The 20,301-nt window shown below is 39.2% G+C and overlaps 1 protein-coding gene across 1 annotated transcript in view; it reads right to left on the reverse strand.

The window, feature by feature from the left end:
- Positions 1-917: 917 nt before the first annotated feature.
- The window catches only part of si:ch211-266k8.4 (uncharacterized), a 53,702-nt gene continuing 34,318 nt past the window's right edge, over positions 918-20,301 (reverse strand). The window contains exons 12-15 of the mRNA XM_056386375.1: positions 19,802-19,992; positions 18,265-18,377; positions 13,046-13,327; positions 918-1,471 (exon numbers count right to left, since the gene is read on the reverse strand). Coding sequence (XP_056242350.1) covers positions 1,405-1,471; positions 13,046-13,327; positions 18,265-18,377; positions 19,802-19,992 — 653 coding nt within the window. The 3' untranslated portion in view covers positions 918-1,404. The remainder of the gene's footprint in view (positions 1,472-13,045; positions 13,328-18,264; positions 18,378-19,801; positions 19,993-20,301) is intronic.

A 20,301-nucleotide genomic window follows, 5' to 3' on the forward strand; every position in this document is an offset into this window, starting at 1 on the left:
AAAAAAAAAAGAGTTTAAAGGAAAAGGAAGTTGTAGGAAAAGGGATGAAATGTTCCATTAACCTGTTTCTTCTTCAGTGTTCACCTGTTCTTTTGTGTAACAGCCTGTATCACTGAGCCAAGTATCAGTGTGTTCTTGTTTCAACCCACACCATCCCTCCATCTGCTGTAAATCCACTTAACTGTGCTTTCTCTCCTGGCATGACAGATTGATACTAATATTGAATCCAGCTCTAAAATCATGACACTGCAGATGAGTGTTAATGAACAGGGAGACACTTGGATTCACAGATAATACACGAACAGTGGGGACAGTTTGAACATAATGTAATTGTTTCAACACAAGCAGTGACATCACAGTGTGTCTTATCTACACTAGTATCAACACCAATGATATGTTGAAAACTAACACACAAGCATGCGAAGTAAAAGAAAAAGTCCTCTTACCTTAAAAAGAAAATCGTGTCTTCCGGAGGCAGGATGCATTCAAACTGAGGAGACTGTCTGACTTACTAAAAAAAATTAAAAAAATCTCAATTTGATCTTGAGACTTCCTATCTCAGAAATGTACAGATATGAGAGGAAGAAAGAGAGGGACTGGAAAACATAACAAGGTTTTGGAGTTCCTGGTGAGTTCTGAGATCAGTCAGTCCGAGCTGCCACAGTAGTAAACAAAAGTATGTTTTTATCCACCATCATTGATTTATTTCCAAATGTCAAATTCAGAAATAAAAACTTAAAATTGAAAAAATATTTCACTCTTGGCCCCTGAAAAACTGACTCATTATGCAGAGACAAAAACACACGCACACACACACGCACACACACACAGAGGGATGTCACCAAACTCCTACTTTAAGCAAAGTAACAGTCCAAATGTCCAGGAAGACGTCCTCCTAAACAAATAACAAGTCTCAGTTTAAAAGTAAAATATCAATATTTTATTAGTGCAACTATATGAGACAATAAAAAGAGTCAGACTTATCCATTCATGGGTCAAGTGGAAAAATAGGCAGCACTAGCTCAGCACAAAGTAATATCAAACAGTTTCAGGTCTACATGCACATGCATATGTGCACGCACACACACATACAGTATACTACTTAAAACAATCAGCAGGTTTCAGATTCTGGCTTTAAAGCTCGACATAACCTAGTGTACACAATCTGGGTCACATCAGATGATCTGCAGCTTAAACCAATACAGGTTTACACAGGTGTTTACTGACGTCCCCACATGACCTGTGCACCGATTTCATTTCGGGTTTTTGTGTGAGCTAGTTACTTATCTAGGTCCCAGAACAAACAAGATCATGTGATTTACATAACTAACTAAAGTGGTTTCATAATGTAAACATGTAATAATGTAAACATGTAGTGGATTTTATCCCTTCACCTCTTCAGGGTCAGATCAGAGTCGACTCCCGGACATTCCTGAGTGGGACACTGATCTGATGTCTGGACGACAACTCCCTGAAAGAGAAAGATGGGGAAGAGGAAAAATAAATGAAAAGCTTCAGACACAGAGCACAAAAGCAACTTGACACCAAAATTCTTAACATCTTTCCAGGTCCTGTATATTCCACATAATTTCTTGGAAACTTTCCTCATAATTTCATAAGAATTAGCTGTAAATTACTATGATATTTAAAAAAACAATTTGGTACTAAGTTTAAGGAAAATGGAGAAAGTATTTATTGATATAAGTACCCAGAGGAGGTATCTGCAGGCAGTAACGCAGAGTAAAGCACAGACAGTAATGTATTTTTCTCTTGATTCATTTAGTTACTGGTTGCTGTTTCCCACATTAGTCTCAGATAATATCGTCACTCCTAACCACACAACTGTTCCTCTGAAACTGAACCAAGACTTTTTGATGATCTGCCAAAACCAGTTAATACTAGAAGATAAACCACAAACATTTTTGAACACACCCGTCGCCTACTTAACTGATTTCAGCAGTAAGACAACAGCAATATGGCATCACATTCAAACAACCTGGAAGAAGACACAACTATACTCAATATGTTTGGGAACAAAACAGATTTAAGCTCTGAAATACTTCAGAGGCCTCGTGTCCTTCCCTTCTTCTCACCTCCTTGTTTTAGAAAACAGGCACAGTTCCTTTTCCTATAAGTCAGACAAAGAGTTGATTATAATCTAAAAGCTCTAATCGTGAAGCGTGAGTTGGTGTGTGTGCTTGCAGAACTCTGATTGTGACCATGGGCTATAAAAGATCTGCACAATGCACCATAGATCAAACATTTTCTATAACATTACACACATATGACAGCTTTTTTGGACTCAGTGTGACTTCATCTTTACTGTCAGAGCTGCTTTACTCTGCGCCGTAAACCACTTACAGCACAGCCTGCCTTCATTCCACAAGACAAACACCGCTTCTGTTCTTAAGATTAAAATGTCTGACTTAGACTGTGAGGGTGTGTGAGGGAGCACATAAGGCTGAGAGAAAGATATGAGTGTGTCTGTGGGAGTATGTCTCTTTTTCAGTGTGTGTTGTTTGGCCTGGTTTTTATTGTGTGTTGGAGTCAGTGTGTGTGTGCAGTGATTACCCTGAGCAGGTTAGCTACGGTGGCTTTAGCTGCATGTGACTGGAGACGGACCCAACCTGGTGGTAAACAGCCATTCACTGTGGCCTGCCCTCAGTCTGGCCGTCCCACAATACAAGTCTCTGGAGGTAATTTAATGGAAGAATTGACACTATGGTAATGGTGCTCCTTGACACTGGCCCCCATGACACAAGCGTATGGCCAAGTCTGTCATTGCCAGTAAGCAACACAAGTCTATGGAGCAACCAGCGAGGTGGGCCCCACGCCATTCAGTCCACAGCCTTTAAATGAACCTGAATAATCAGTTTTCTGCCAAAAGAAAGTCTGTGAAAAACGAAGGTGTATGTGACATAACAGACAGCCTGCAAGGAAGCAGAACAGCACAAAAAAGACATATGGCTCAAACAAAAACCCAAAGATGACCATTTGGAGAATAGTATACACCCTGCCACCCACATAGAAATGCTATTAAAAAAAAGACACCTTTGTCACCACCACAAAGAAATGGTCTCACACAATCACTGGGGCAGGACCTGCATGGATAAGGACCTGTTCAGTGTGTGCATACTGGCATGATGCAGGAGTTGTTTCCTTCATTTTATGTGGAAAGATGCACTTGTAAAAACAGAGTCCATCTGTCCCTGCAAACATCTACCTTTCATCTCCATTCATTGCATTTCACTATTCATTAAAAAGTTTATAATTTCAATTAAGTAAATTACAGTTATTACCCTTAAGTTGTTATATTTTATCTTGTTTAAGGGAGTTGTGCAGCCAGAATTAGACTCCAATTTAATTTAAGTCTGACACACTTATTTTGCCATTAAATTGATATTTTTCAATCAATTTTACACTGAACGCAAATTACAGTAACACTTGTCATTTCATAATAATTTCCTAGGAACTGTGCAATTTGCTACTAATTATAAGTTAGTAATTACATTCAGTTTAGTCAGCTGTTTTGAGTTAATAAGCAGCAGCAAGTATATATGCATTCATTATTCATTTATTACTTTAAACTTCATCTTTATCTGTTGTGGTTTGTCTGTCTGTATGTAGACATACAGTATTTCATGTTTTGCATGCTCGGGCTGACCGGCTATACAGACTCTCCTGGTTACACTATACAATAAATCACAATTAATTCATTTTAGGTGTTTTACCAATGGGACCAACAAAATCAAGTGTTACCAAATTATAAAAAGTTCACCTTCAGCTCACAGTTTGTGAGTTCACTATTTCAGCTGCACGTCAGATACAGTAAGCAACAGATAACAAGAGGCACTCCCAGAGGAATATGACCATCCTGTTTACACGATAGCATTCATACAAACTACATCTTGAAGATTTTGTCCACCGATTCGTTTCGGGGCTTCGACAACATTTGATAGCAATCATAAACCACAGATACAGTTCAGCTTCAGCTCTACTGAGGTTGGAGCCACAGTTCCTGTCTGCGATGCATCTGTCAAAAACATCCTCAAACCTGACCCCTCCAAAGGAAAACAATGTAGATGATATCATTTACGTCTATCACGGACTGCTAAAAGTGAGCACAATAACTGCTCTTGACGTGTTGGGGCCTGACAGACAGACTTGTGTAACCCCAACTGATGTAGAGTTCCCTATACAGTGGTTTCGCCCCCTGTCATATACAATTGCTTAGTTAATATAGTTTCCATTCATAAGGGGCCATAATGGAACTACTAAAACATTTAGACTGGGTGTCAAGTTGGGAGCATGCTACACTGGGGTGGGAATAATTTACACTGAGGTGGCTGAGTAACAGTCAGGTGAATGGAGCTCTGTCTCTCTTGCTCTCTCACACACGCACGCACGCACGCACGCACACACACACACACACAGACACACACACACACAGACACACACACACACACACACACACACACACACACACACACACACACACACACACACACACACACACACACACACACACACACACACACACACACACACACACACACACACACACACACACACACACACAGTTATGTGAAGTCTATTGTGTGCCTGCTACAGGAATGGGAAAGTGTTAGCCAGGTAACATCAGTCAGGTGAACTGAGCTCAGGTTGCTTCTGTTTCTCAGAGGCTTTGTGAGAGTGTGCACACATACAATCAGGGTACATGAAAGTAAATGGTTACACACACAAAAGATGTACAACATGTACATCACATACAAAAACATACATATTCTGTACATGCATACACATGTATAAATATCCATAAACAGGTGTGGGCAGCACACGCAAAAACACACAAACACCTGAACAAAGGGAATGATTATTACCGCTCTGCTCCAGCAGACATACATCATCTATAATTTAAAATCAATTACACTGTAACAGGAGGCCATAATGTGCTGCAGCAGGAAAACCATTTCCTTAGCAATGAGTCAGTAGCTCTTTTTACGCAGGAATCACACTATATTGCCGACAAGGTGACCCTGAAGCTGAAGCAAACAAAGGCAGCATATGCAAACAGCTTTTCCCGAATCAGTGTGACGTCAACATTTCAGTGTCTACTGTGACGTACAACATACACATCTGAGCATAAAGATGATACTTTCAAACCACAATGGCTGATGAACTGAGTGTGGAGGTGCTTTTGTTAGCTGCGCACATTTTGACTACTCTTCAAACACAAGTAAAGTTGCTGTGCGCTATCTACAACATGTTGATGCTTCTTCAGACATTTTTAAGTCCCCCAGTGTCGAATCGCAGACTTAACATGTTATCAAAAATGTCACACCCATGTTCCCTGATGTTGGCTTTCCCTTTTAAGCAGATGTTGATTCAGAAATTTTACTTTTCAGGAGAAAATAATTTGTTTGCGTGGCGGGTGGCTGATTTATGCATACATGCGGATTCGGATGACATGAGAGCCGGTCAATGCATCACGAATGGCTACATAAAATCAGAAGATGAAATCAGATGCTACTTTTACCTCAACTGCTGTCAACCAAGTGGCACAACAAGAGACTGAAGAGAAAATGATTTAAGGTGAGGGCTGAACTCAACATCTTCTGTTAAACACACGAGAGAGGGGGAAGCGGCTGGAAATGTATACGACCGGGAAGAGAAAGAGGAGGAGAACTTTTTTGATGTTTTGTCAAAGCTTTCTGACCTGGCCTGTGTTTTTATTAATGTTCATCTGACAACTCAGTGACAAGCTCCTTCCTCAAATAGAGACAACAGACTCAGCCATTCACCACAAACCTTTACAGCCCCATCTCCCTCATCCTGTCCTCAGCAGGTGTTCATAGTAGGACACAGCAGATATCAGATACAATCTTTGATACGGGCTATAGGAAGTACTGGGAAGCTACTAAAGACTTCTAGCATGACAGTTCATTTAAAGCAAGAGGGATGTAGATCAGGGTAGGAACAGAGTGATTGCTTCCGATGTCCCTTTACAGAGGTCTGAGGGGAATTCCTGTATTATCACAGTGGGTAAACAAAGAGGTGGCCTTTTGGTAAAATCAATTTGAATTTCTTTTTGCTGATCAGTTTTGCCACATATAAATCACATATCTAATTCATTGGATTTTATATTGATAATATTTGACATGTTGTAGTTGGTGCTCTTTGTCTGTCCAGTCAGAGGCAATTGCTGTCACTACCAACTTGCAGTTGTTCTATTTAATCCAAACAAACTTTTGCACTGAAGGGGAATGAAAGTCTGTAAATCCAGCGACAAAGGCACTAAGTTGTCAACACTGCTTGTTCATGCTAAATCATTTTGACAAAGCAACAACCAATAGGGAAATTCCAAAAGTTGGACAGCCAACCAATAGTTTAAATTTATCACTCAGTCACACCGCATTCAGCTGACCAATGGTTGATCACTCAGTCAGTAAGTCAGCTACATTCCTCTTATAAGGTTTATAAGATCATTCTGGCATATTCCTCAAACTGGAACATAAACAACAATGGATATGGGAAGCTGTGGTGAGAAGAGAGGTCAGGTGTTGGGCTGTCCTAATCCTCCTGATGAGTTTACAGAAGTAGTGACAGCCTTCATTTCAATTCTGGTCAACAACATCATGCCCCTGGTGACTGTGCAGTCACTTCAGAACCAGAAACTCTGGCTGCTGGTGATTCAGGACTTGCTGTGAGGGATGTGAAGGAATACAAGGCAGTATCACCAGACATATGGTCAAGATGGCTTAGCGGACTCCAACCTTGCAATACACTGCACATATTGACGAAGATGTGACACATGAATCAATCAAACAAAACGTCCTCATTCCCAGTGCATCAGAGGATTAGGCATTGTCCTTTATCCTGGCTTTGTTGACTTTTATACTTTTAATCTTGAGGTCTTTTACCCTGCAGTCATTAACTTTGACCTTTTCCATTCACTGCAGTGACTTGCATTCAAACCAGCCCTTTCATTAAGATTTTAGATATGCAGCAACTTATGACGTGTCTTGGTGAAAACTCAGCATGTATACTTTTCCAGAGTGACAGTTCCTTTTTACACTGGAAAAACAACAACGAACGTACCTCACAAAGTAATTTATTTTAAGTCTATTCAATTCATCACTTCCCTTCACTGCAGGCACGGGGTGGGGGTGGGGTGGGGGGCCCCCTCTCCATTCAGCTTTTAGAAAAATGGTGAGGTGTGGTCCATTCATGGTTCACTCACTTTTACATTTATACCTGCTAGCTTTTGTTCACCTTTCTAGATAAACAGAAAGGCGTGGGCCAAAACTGCCATTCACTTTTGCAATGCCTCTGCCTTGCATCTGACCCCTCAGTGGAAAACTTTACCCACAGTAATTGTGTACATGCGCAGGTTTTACTAGAATTATGTGATAAGCATAATAAGGATTTACCAAAGTGGTCATGTTTGAATCAAATTAGAAATACTGAGGTTTAAACTGTCGTAAAGAGCTTAAGAATTCCCTGTAGGGTATATGATGATGATTTATTAGAAGAGTTACAGTATAACAAGAGGTTACACTGGTTTTGAACTGATAAATCAAAACATAAAAAGAGGAATTGGAAAAATGGACATTTAGACTACAAACTGTAGTTGATGTATGAGCAGAAACTAAATGGGAAATTAAGTTCAGCCAGAGTTCAAACAGCTAATTCACCTGTACTATTGTATTTCTCTTGCAAACCTTCGAGTCTTAGGGGTTGAAACAAAGTTGTAGAGCGTGTGTGTTTCTGTAGGGCTTAAGGCTGACGCTTTGATCAAACAAACACCATGGTGTGGGATATCATCGAGTCTTGGCCTTTTCACTAGTGTGTGACCTGAAGAATGCAATCATTCACATGGGTAAAGCCTGCTGCAGTTACAGTCATTTCAAACACACACACACACCAAACAGCAGCCGGGCATTGCTGAGAAATCTGGAGTGATGTAATGAATCATTAAGATTAGAGTGGTGTTGTGTGTCAGGGGAACAAAATTGGAAAAAAATAAAATGAGCACTTGGACATTACAGGGCAGTGATGATATAGACTGTTATTATCAATTAAACCAGCCACATTTCATAACAGCTGAGCATGACATGATTACTGCTTACTTGTTTTATGTCACAGGAATAACAAACAAGTTGAGACCAGACATAAGCATGTTTTTAAAAGGAACGTCTGTTGTGCCTGTCACATTACGCAACTAGTTTTAAGAACACTGTGTACCACACACTGTGTTTTAATATAATTAAATTGCCAGTGCGACAGAGACAATTACACCCTGTCTTCAGGAAAACACAAATGAAAATACAAACACATGTTACATCTTTAGTTTCTGCCTTAATAAAATCTAAATGCTGACAAACTGCAGACAGAAAGGTCTGGAGTGTACGACCAATCAGGTGCCAGTATCTTAGAAAAGGTTGGCAAATATGCAGTCAGGTAATTAGGCCTTACCTGTGCATTTTATCTAATGAGTATCAATAAACATACTAATTTTAGAGACGAAAAGCAGGAGTGGTGATACAAGATTAAATCCTAAATACGTCTGGACAGCATGTCATGGATCAAAGGAGCTCTGAGGACATTGTACTGTCTTTTTTAGAAGGAACTCTTTATACCAGTGTATGACGTACATTACACACTAGATGTTAAGTGAGTGAATTGAATTATTTTATTTAGTCTGAACTGAAGTCCATGGAATGTATTATAAATGATGTAAAGTGTTTATTCATTTATCACTATTTTTGTAGTTACATGTTATTAAACAGTGAATGAGAACATCAATCATGTGCAGTGTGAAAGGACCTTAAAGAGATTATATAATACAAGGAGAAAACATTGTCAGTATATTGCTGCTTTTTATGATTTTAATATTAAACTACTAGATCAAACAGTGATTAAAGCCATGCATGATTTGTTTCTGGTTGTTAGGGGAATGAAGGAGTCACTGAACTGGTCTAAGCACCCAACACTGCGGTAAGGCTTCCACTGTCCCTTTGTTTCTTTAAATAGGATGAGCAGTGTGTGTGTGTGTGTTTGATCAGTCATCCGTCCCGTATCCTCACTACCCTGTTACATAACACCACTACACCTGCATCTTAACAGTTCCTTTAACAATGGCAGAGGTGGTGCATGTGTGTATATAGCATATCCATGAATGTGCTTATATTTGCCTGAATGATTTAAAACTATTCATGTATATGACCACAGCCGGGATTTATTTTGCATTGTGTTTCATCACATTCGGCACGCACAACATAAATGCACATCAGCACACACATGAACAAGCAGGTTAAAAAAAACACATGATCTCATTATGAATGTCACTAATGTTAATATGAACTGAAAGTGTGCACATGTACGTAAAATGTGCACACACATGCACACACACTTCCCCAGGGAGAGGAGATGAGAGGTGAGTACAGGACAGGAGAGTGGCTCCCACACTGCTGAACATACAGTCAGTAACACCAGTGGATCAGATGACAAGCTTCAGCCAACACACACTCCTATTCACACACAAGCTCATGCAGTATGCACAGACTTGAATCACTTTTTTTTTTTTTTTTTTAAAGCCCATACACTTCTTGCACGCTGCAGGGGTCACATATGTTCTGATGCTCTACCATGGGAAAACCTATGGCTCTAATTGTTTCAGTGACTTTATCCGTTAATACCTGAGCATAATCATCAACTTCTACAAACAACTAGTTACCCTTGCAGCTTTGGCCAGGTGGACTGATATACACACACACACACACATACAAGGTTTATAAGACATAAGACAACAGTACTCATGTCTAGATATTGAGGCAGCATTTCTTAGCCAGATTATTCCCAAAGCAGAGGTCTCAATTACAAGCTATTAAAGCCCATGAGCATATCTGACTTATTATACTGTAATACAAAGGAGATTAACTTTGCACATACTGTTTCTGTGAAAGGATGCCACAGAGAGACAGTATGCGAGTGTGTGTGTGTCTGTGTGAAAAACAATTTTTGCCATTATTGTTTGTTTCATGTATCAATTTGAAGAATGTTAAAAGAGCAGCTGCAAAAATATACAAGATATAAAATACATGCAACAAGAAACATGCAATGTAAAATGTTCTTTATGTTGGGAGAGTACAAGTTTGTGTTCAGTTGTAAAAGACTGTGCACGTGTCTCTTTGACTGGCAGAATACTGGTTGAGCTAGTGAGTGCACTGTCATCTGGAAAACGTGTTTTCCTCCCTGCTAGCTTGTCTATCAATGTGCTGTGCACTCACCAAGTATTCAGACCCCTTCACTTTTTTCACATTTTATGTTGCAGCTTTATGCTAAAAATCTTTTCCCCTTATCAGTCTACACATAGTACCCCATGATGACAAAGCAAAAACTGAATTTTTTGATAATTTATTGAAAGTGAAATATTCTGTTTGTAGACTAAGTGTGTTAAGATTCAATTGAATCTAAAAATCATAAAATAGCTACAGAATGCACGCTGTACTACTTCACCTAACCTAACAGGTTCGAGTCTGACATATGCACAGTAAATGGTTACTGGTTATGGTTTAATTCAAGTCCAATAAGATTCTAATAAAGAAAAGAAATAATTGAGTTGAAAAGCCAAATAACAGCATCCAACCTATCTACTTGCTTTTTTGTTTTCCTTCAGTAATTGTCCTTGACAGCGATAATACAAATAATTACTAATGGATGCATCGCATAAAGACTTCCATCCTTTTCCTGCAGGTATCCTACATTTACTGTAAAAAAAAAAAAAAAAAGAATCCCTGTCACCTCTCTTCGCTTCAGTACTTTGAATGAACTTCAAACACTTCTCCAGATGTGACCTCCTGTATAAGTCACAAAGAGAGGAAAAGTAATTTCAGGCTGTGTTTGTCAGGGCAAGCAGATACTGTCCATCACTAAGGTGGTGAAGACAGGAAAGCTTAGCTCATCTTCCTGTACATGTCAGTTGCATTTCCTTATTTCCCACACATAGAAGGAACAAGTGCACATCACTGACTACTCTGTAAATATATATTCCCTAAAAGGCATGTGTACATATAAACAAGTTGTTCTGTTAGTAGTAGAGATGTGTGTACCTCCCATGAGATTATTGGGAGGGACATATTGTGGAGAAGGTGTGTAACTTACTAAACAGGAAACTAGAGGTCTATTTTAGTGCTGTGGTGTACCCACCCTGCCCTGCTGTAAAATGCTATGGAAAACACAACAGGATGGGTTATCTCTCTCTGTCTCTCTGTCACTCATACACACTCATATCATAAACCCATTAGAAAGACCATAAACACATCAGTGTGATCCATTTACCATTAGTCTTTACACGCAGGAAAAATACAAACCAGAGAGTCTGATAGTCACATGAGAATGTGAGAAGCTTTTGTTTCAAAATTTCATCATAGTAAAAAATATTATGACTAGAACATGGTTATCAGTGGTGAATTGTCCAGCCTTGCTTTAACAATACTAGTGTGGTGACAGGTTGTTTTTCAGCTGAGCAAATGAATACAATGATTTTTTTTTTTCTAACCATGGTGCTGTTTACCTACACTGTATTTCCAAATATCACACATTGGCAAAAACCTTGACAGGTTTCAGTTACCACTGTGCAGTGTCTTGTGTGGAATGGGCATGGATCAAATGTTTAGCATTACATAAAAAACTTACTTCTTACTAATTGACACAACAGATGCTGATCAGCTCACTTGGAATTTTATGGTTTAACAAAAGCTGAAAGGAAACTAGCAGTTCCTCTTGCAGCTGTTGGATTGATCAGTGGGAAGATGTTTGATGTGGGGCGTCACTGTCTGTATAATAAACACACTTCCTACAAGCAGATCCTCAAACCAGATTAACACAGACTTACATGTTGCTCGTTTGATAGTGTGAAACTTGATATGGTCTGTGATGTGGTTTGCTTTGCTTAATATACTTACTTTGAGCCGGACCACACAGCTTTTTGTGACATCCGTCATCAGTCAATAAAAGGGTTTATTTGGCAAGTTTGATCTCGTTAATTACTAGCAAGGTTCTTCCAACTTCCTACCTACTGTGACAATTCAGCTAATCCACTGAAAACTCCAACAAATTTATTTTATATGATTTAGCAAAAAGATTTGACAGAATAACGATTTTTGGTGATTTTACTAAGACTAAATTATTATTTTTTGTATAATTTCAAAAATGCTTTTCTGTATTGTTTGAATAAATAACGGTCATACACCAATATAAATAATGTGTTTTCATCAACTACAATATTATAAAATTCCCTCAAGTCACTTATTAGTGTTTAAATTATTCATGCTATATATATATATAGAACTACAACAGCACAACAAGTTCCATGTCTGGCTAAACCATAAACCAGTGTAAAGGTACAGACAGATACAGATGGGAGCAGATTACAGTTACTGGGATATGAGCTGAGATTCATCTGTTTGATGAGCTTTTACACTCAATACATATGAGCATTTTATGGTTTTGAATGATTTGTATTGTTTCATGTAGCATCTTCAGTTTTAATAACTATGTTTTGTGGGCCTTCACTTAATCTGAGCAATGCACACATTAGTATGCAGCACAAGCATTTTAGGTTCAGTGATGCATTAAGTCAAAAATCACAGCAAGTCTTTGAAAATATAATATAGGATAAATTTGTTTAGTCCCAGCGGGCGGAGATTAAAAGGAAAACGGCAAACTAGTATTGGAATTAAATTGTTAATTTCATGCCCTTGGGCTGTGTGGGTTCTACTTAATACCCACGACTGTCACCACTTTCAAGGAACCTCCTGTTCTGGTTCCAGAATCTGTCATGTGGAATTACAGAGTTTACATGAAGTGGGGTGAGTGACATGGATGGGTAGAACAGGTCCCATGATGGCTGCCTGCCTGCCTACTCAACTTGTTGGCTTGTTCTTGTTCTTCAACTTCCGGCAGTGTCATGTGGGACTTTGTCCAGTTCACACAGCACTTACTCTAACTATTTGACAGTGTTGGATAAAATTCATTCACTTACTTGATGAAAGCCATCCTGGTTGTGTTTTGCTGCTTGTGTTGCTCGTCGCTTTGAGAGGGACTGGATGATGGAGGAGTTGAAAACGGGATTGAGGACAGTGGAGGAAGGGTAGAGGAACGGAGCGATGAAGGGAGGATAGAGGAGGAAGCAGGGGTCTTGCTCGATGGGTTCTTTCCATTTCGTAAAAGACGGAGGGACTTGACTCTGATGTTGTGGTTACTATGATGACGGGCCACCTTGCCAACGGGTCCAGTGCCTGCCCTCTTGAAGGTTTGCTCTGATCTGGAAACAAAAAGACACAAATTTATAATTAAACCAATTAACTTTGTAAATGTTGATAAAATCATTCATTAATTGAAGGGTAACTGGACAAGCAATAAAGGCATGATACGTAATAAATGCATCAGATTATAAATTGATTTATACAGTAGCTACCCAAATAAAAGAAAAAAATCACCTACACTTCAGTTTTTAAAAGAAAATATTTGCTGATGATTTTGAAATCACTCCTACATTGATCTTTGCATTTCCTATAGGTGCCGCGCCACCATGGGATGTAACAAGAACTTGAGCCAGCAAGGACCTCAACGTTTGGGCGGTGAATAACGTCTGTGCTCTTGAAACTTGCTAGAAATATATATTTTTTTGTATACTCTTCTTTTTTCCGTAAGATGGAGCACCTTTCACTGCAGTTGTATTTGTATTGATGATATGGATAATATGCATAAAGAGACTTAAATATAGAAATGTATCACATTCATATTTCGGCCATGTTAAATGTTTCCGAATTCAAACCCCACGAATGAATAAAGAAACAACAGCAATAACAGGAGAATAATATGTTTCCCTCCATCATCACCTCCCCAAAACTCGCAGATGGGATCACAAATCCATTTCTAGAGTGTTGTGATACGCTCTTTATCCTCAGGTGCAGGCCTACCATTATACCACCTGCATAGTGGCTACTGCATTGCGGAGCAGGGATGGGGGTAGGGTAACGCTCAGCAAAACACACAAGAGGATGGGAGCATTGCTAATTCTGTAAGAATCTGTAGCAGGAAATGATAAAGAACAGGCACTGACGCAGCATGTATTTTGAATTCACGAAGATGCAATGTGCTGTATTTCATGTACAAGGTAAAGGAGTCCCTCTTTAGTTGCTCCATGTTAGGAGCTTATTAAGTTCACTACACCAACCACTCTAAGGTTGGCAGGCTTCCACCTATATATAGTGTTACATGTAAATGAATGCAAACTATACACACACACAATGACGAAAGTCTGGATAAAAAATACCAAGTATTAAAACTACTATGTTGAAGTACAACATTGCTTCAAATTCAATTCATTCACAAACTATTTTTTGTTGCAATATGTAAGAAAACTATTAAGTATTATAAAGTCCCATCAATTAAAAGGATGGCAGGACAACACACAACTCAAACTGCTCCTCTGTTATTATACTTTATTTACAGTGGTGGGCTATTTGGCCTACGTTCAGGGTTGTGGGGCTGGGATTAAGAGATTCATGGGAAGGTGTGTGAGGACATACATAGTTACATGTTTTATCAAACAAAAAACATTTAATACAATAGCTGAGTTTGTAATATCTGGAAGTAAAACATGAGATAGAAATGTATTTCTTAATGCTGAAATGATGCTGATCCAAGGACTTAAAGAACATCTCGAGGCTGACTTTGGGTCCTGCCCTGAAGATACAAACTATCAAAGAGTACAGCGTGCATATGAACCTGCTGAGGCAGGAGGAAGAGCGGGGGGGAATTCTGAGAGACAAATGCCACAGAGGAACGTAGAGCATTCCTACTATTGTTTGAATGTTCTCCTCCTGTTGCTCGCTTCATGTTTTGTCTGCTGGTTTCTTTACAAATTCAACATGTCTGACAAATAATTCAAGACAAGATTCCTCAGTGACAAAGACATAGAGACAGCCAGGATACTTAGACAATACAGTACACAAGAGATATGTCACATGGTCATGGTATAATGTCAAGTCACCGTGGTATTCAGGTAGTGTGACCCTTAAGGCTAAGTAAGGGCACCAACCCCTGAACTTTGACCCCTCCAAAGCAGGACCTACTGAGCCAAGTCAGATATGATCTGAGTTCTCAACATGATTTCATTCTTTGATGTTTGCTGTGGCGGCCATGTTAGCTCTCAAATCCTGCTCCCACCCATCTCAAATAAATGCAAGGCAATGCAAACGGAGTAAAATATTTATTTTAGTCTAATTTAGTTTTAAATAAATATGAGCTCCGCCTAGTTGAGCAGAGCTCAGTGTTATCCTGTTTACCAGGAAAACCACATTTAAATTAGTAATGAAAGACAAGACCAAAGTTTAAATGTTTAAATGCCTGCGCAGGATTCTTTCAAGATAAGCAACACAGCTAAATGATTGTATGACCATGGGAAGTATACTGTAAGTTAACTTATCTACATCAATACATCAAATGTAAAAAGTTACTTTATATAGTTTGGTGTCAAACAGTGGATCCCCACTGTTCCTGTTTCTTTGCCCTGGAGAAAACAGAACGGTGATGTAAACTTTGGTCATTTGAAAGATTTTAGAAAAACCTTCAAACAAAACAATGTTAAAATGGACTTGGAACATTTTTAATGACTGCACACGGACTTTAAAACACAGTAGAAAGTAAAAAAACAAACAAAAACTGGATCACGCTTAAATTATGCATAATTTTGCAGTGAGTGTAGTCTGCAGGGGATTTTCCTCACTGCCTTTGTTTTCCCCACATTTCATTTTACACTGGGTCGGTGTGACCGCAAGTCATTTATGACCCTCTGCTCTGGAGTCCAGGTTTGTTTTGGTTGATTTTTATTTGTGAACGCCCCACATAGGCCTTTTCAAATGCTGTTTTCAGCTAGAATCTACAGGACATACTTTATACATAAAGTTATTTTACTACAAACAAAACATGATCAGTGTATTCATGATAAATACAGGGACTCCAGAGGACTAAATAAACCATAGAATTACATTTATATGACTTTTGGGAACAATATTATTAGATCAGATGTAGTAATATTTCTGTAAAATATTAAACATAGCACAAGTCTTAACTGAAGGTGCACAAGGTTAAAAACACCTTGTGAATTTAAATACACATCTTCCTCCACCCTCAAAGATTCCTGTAATGAATGGATTAATTAATTGTGATCTCTAAGTTGTTGAGGAGATTCTTCATAGATTAGTCAATTAAAAGTAATTTTCCCTTGTTCTGCAAAGCTACGGATGTAAGATAGTAACAATAATAACAAAATAAATAATATCCACATAAAAAAGCAAGGATTAAAGTCTCGAAATATCTCGTCATTCTATACTTGTGCACTGTCGGACATTAAGCAGTTGGCAGCAGAATTCACCTTCAGATGAAACTGATGAAAAAATGTATCAGGGAATTCACTGTGAGAAGAAGGAGGAAGTGTCACTCCAATTTCGATGGCCATTACTTAAGGTTTCAACAGGAAAAAAAAATTAATCAGTGATACAGATTCACATGCCATCATTTAAACTGTAGTTATGAGCAACAGGGGAAAGACAGGTCATGTCAGCCTCCGACTTCCTGATTCAGATATTGGGAAATTCTGTCAGAGAAAATTGGCAAAACCTAGTGAAAAGAACTACAGATATATGTCAACAAATTCACCGCCGCTGGCTGTTACATCAAAATAAAATTGGTTATTAACCCTCATACAATCCATTCAGATCATTTCCTGGAGCTACCTGCTGATTGTTTGTATCTGGTTTCACTTGATTATGAGCTGCTACAAATACGTAAGACAACAAAAGTAGTTAATTTAGGCTGTTCATCTTGAAATAATGTATTGGTGTTTGAATGAGCAGGATAATCAAGTTAAACTTTTTCAGTTTTTAACCTCTCCCTCCCTTGTATTTCACCTCTCGCTCAACTTGTCTTGATGATCATCATGTTCGGTTTAATTCTTGTTAAAATTATGTGAATTCTCAACACCTGACAGAGAGCATTGTCCAGTTCCACCCTCAACCAGTAATTTGTCACCCAATTACAATAATCCTTCTGGTGACCCCTGACGACCCTGCTGACCCTCAGCCTGGTTAAAACAACCTAAACCACTTGACACAAAGTCTAAAAAGGTGAGGAATGACAAGTATGCTTGAAACGAGCACACACACATGCATACACATGAGGACGAGCGCGCACACACACATACACACACACACGCACGCACACACACACACATGCATACACACGAAGGACGCGCACACACACACACACACACACACACATGCATACACACGAAGGACGCACACACACACACACACACACACACACATGCATACACACGAAGGACGCGCACACACACACACACACACACACACACACACACACACACACACACACACACACACGAGTCTTTTGTTTGCAACAGTGTGCTTGTCAGAGGAAAAAGCAACATTACAATGAGAGGATTAGGAGACTATTATGAAATTCTATGTGCTGCTGGAAGACCAGCTGGTTTTGTTGCAAAGAATCAATACCTGAAGACATCATGAAAAAGCAAAGCTTTCAGCTGGTATATAAATGAATTCAGCAGAAGATTAATTTGTCACACAGAGTAAAGAATGTAACTATGTGTGCTTAAACCGATATATAGATACATGTGAGGTGAATGAGGTGGGCAAACAAAATGTGACAAACAGGATGTAAGGAACAGGGCAAGAGTAAAATAACTTATCTTTCCCACTTTTTCGTTTTATGCATTTACGTTATATTTGCATGAAAATAGACAAGCTAAAACAGGCACTTTTGGACAGGCAGGTTCAAATACGTGTGTGCCATATTATGTATTGTTAATTGTTTTGCATGTGCGAGCTCATTTGTTTGCATATGTGCTTTCAAGTACATATGAGGAAAATCTCTAATATGGTAGGAGCAAATTCCCTAAATGATGAAAGAGAAGTTTATTGAATAAGCCCCATAAAAAGAAAAGGTAGAGTGATACACTTTCTGTGGGAATGCCCTGCAGAAAACTCTTTCTACTCAGTGGTAACAAATGCCCTCACAGAGATCCTTCAGGCTGATGTTCCTATATATCCTATGGTTTTTACACTAGGAGACAAAATACTTGAGTAATCTGTAAGGAAAAATGCATGAGTAAAGGCATGCCATGTTTTGTTTGCCAAGTTTAACCTTTGTCCTCACCTGTCAGATTTCCCACAACCAGCTGTATCTGTCACAGTGACATCACCACTATTCCCCTGCCCTACCGGCTGCTGGGCTCTGCCTTTCTGCTGGCTCTGCCTCCTGGATCTGATCTGAAGGTGGAGGAAACACAGGGAAGGTGAAGCACCTGGATGAGAGCAAAGGCAGATTTCTATGTGACTAGAACCCAGATGACTGGATGCTCGATCATAGTGAAGAGGTGTGTCTTGTTTCACAGTCACCACTCTCCTTAGTTTGTGTGATTAACCAGCATCAATGAGGGGTCGCTGAAAGGATGTGTTTTAATCACTTTTTGGATTTAACCCAGTGTGTGTGATGGCAAATTGGAGGTATACATAAGAGGCTTACTTTCAATCCCACTTATTTCTCTTGAAAAGAAAATAGCACACTGCATTTCTTTATTTGCTCTTTAGTTTTTTTTAATGTGGGCCCAGAAATTATACTGATATTTACATACTGCCAGAATATGATGATGGAAGGGGAGTAAAATTAGAAATGTGAAAAGGAAAAACACAAAAGAGGAGAAAATATCTGGATTAAAGTTTTCACCATCTTTTCCCAAACCGAACCTCCTTGCTTTAGTCAGAGTAAGACAGCAGAGTTGAAGGGGAGGCATGACGGAAGTTAGTTAGTGTTTTCCCCACTGATTTGGCTCATTTATCCACACACTCAGCAGTTGCAACAGTAGCAGTGACAGTGACAATGGAGCCAGTTAAGGTGGCTATTTACTCCTTCTCAGAATCATAACACAGAGACATGACACATACAGATGGGCAACAAATTGAAGGAAAAACCAACAAAAAGTGTCTTAGTAAGGTATTAGACCATTATGTACCACCAGAACAGCTTCAATGCTCCTTGGCATTGATTCTAAAAGTCTCTGAACTATACTGGAGGGACGATCACGATGCTCTTCCAAAACAAATCACCTCATTTGGTGTTTTGATGATGGTGGTCGAGAGTGTCCTCATAGATGTTCAATTGGGTTGCGATCTGGCGATTGTGAAGGCCGTACCATATGATTCACATCATTTTCATACTTCTCAAACCATTCAGTGAGCCCTCAAGCCCTATGGAGGAGGGGATTGTCATCTTGGAAGAGACGACTCGTGTTTTCATTCATCTGCTCCCCACCTGTGGAACAAGCTTCCTGACTACATGAGGTCTGCTAAAACAGTCAGCTCGTTTAAATCTGGTCTTAAAACATTATTGATTTTTATGGCTTTCCAATAAATGAAATATGTACGTAACCTCAAGCCATGAAGACAAAAAACTACAACAAAATAACTTTTAAATTAAATTAGTGATGGATCAGAATGAACTCAAACCAATGCAATGAAAAGAATAATTGGTCATGTGGTGCTCATTTAGGTGCATGTTTTCGAGAGGTTCATTGTTGGCCATTTGATCTTTTGGACGAGTTGTTGTGGCTAGTACAAATGCCAACTGTTGCTACAGCCCAACAACAGAGGCCTGCTTTTACAGAATACTGCTGCACTAACAAGTCAATCTTTACCTGAGCATGTGTCAGTGAAGCTGAGGTCCGACTCCTGAAAACTCGTCCAGGTGCAGGACTACGCTGTCTGGGCTTGGCTTGTGTTTGTGAAATCTTCTCTTCAGCCCTCTGACGGCCCATTGGGTCTAACAGGTACCGCTGGGCCAGACGCATCACCCGAGTCAGGACACTTTTAGCCCCTGCAACTGTGTCTGCAGGTAGAAAAACAATGATTCAATATCTTTTTTATGGAGAATGACATTTAAGGTGGTATAAAAATGCAAATACTCCAACTTATTATAATCACGTTCTCTTTATGTAGACATTCAAGGCCTGAGCACCACTCAATTACAAAATCCTGGGGAAAACCCTGTGATGATACTCTGGCGCATGTTGGAGTACCAAAATAAGTTATCATTCCATTACAGGCATACCCCTATTGAAATGCTTGCGTGTGTGTGTGTGTGTGTGTACGTGCATTTTGCTGTGTGAATGTGTCCTTGTTATACACAAATGAATGT

The sequence above is a fragment of the Seriola aureovittata genome, chromosome 10 (genome assembly GCF_021018895.1).
Source record: "Seriola aureovittata isolate HTS-2021-v1 ecotype China chromosome 10, ASM2101889v1, whole genome shotgun sequence".
Lineage (NCBI taxonomy): Eukaryota > Metazoa > Chordata > Actinopteri > Carangiformes > Carangidae > Seriola > Seriola aureovittata.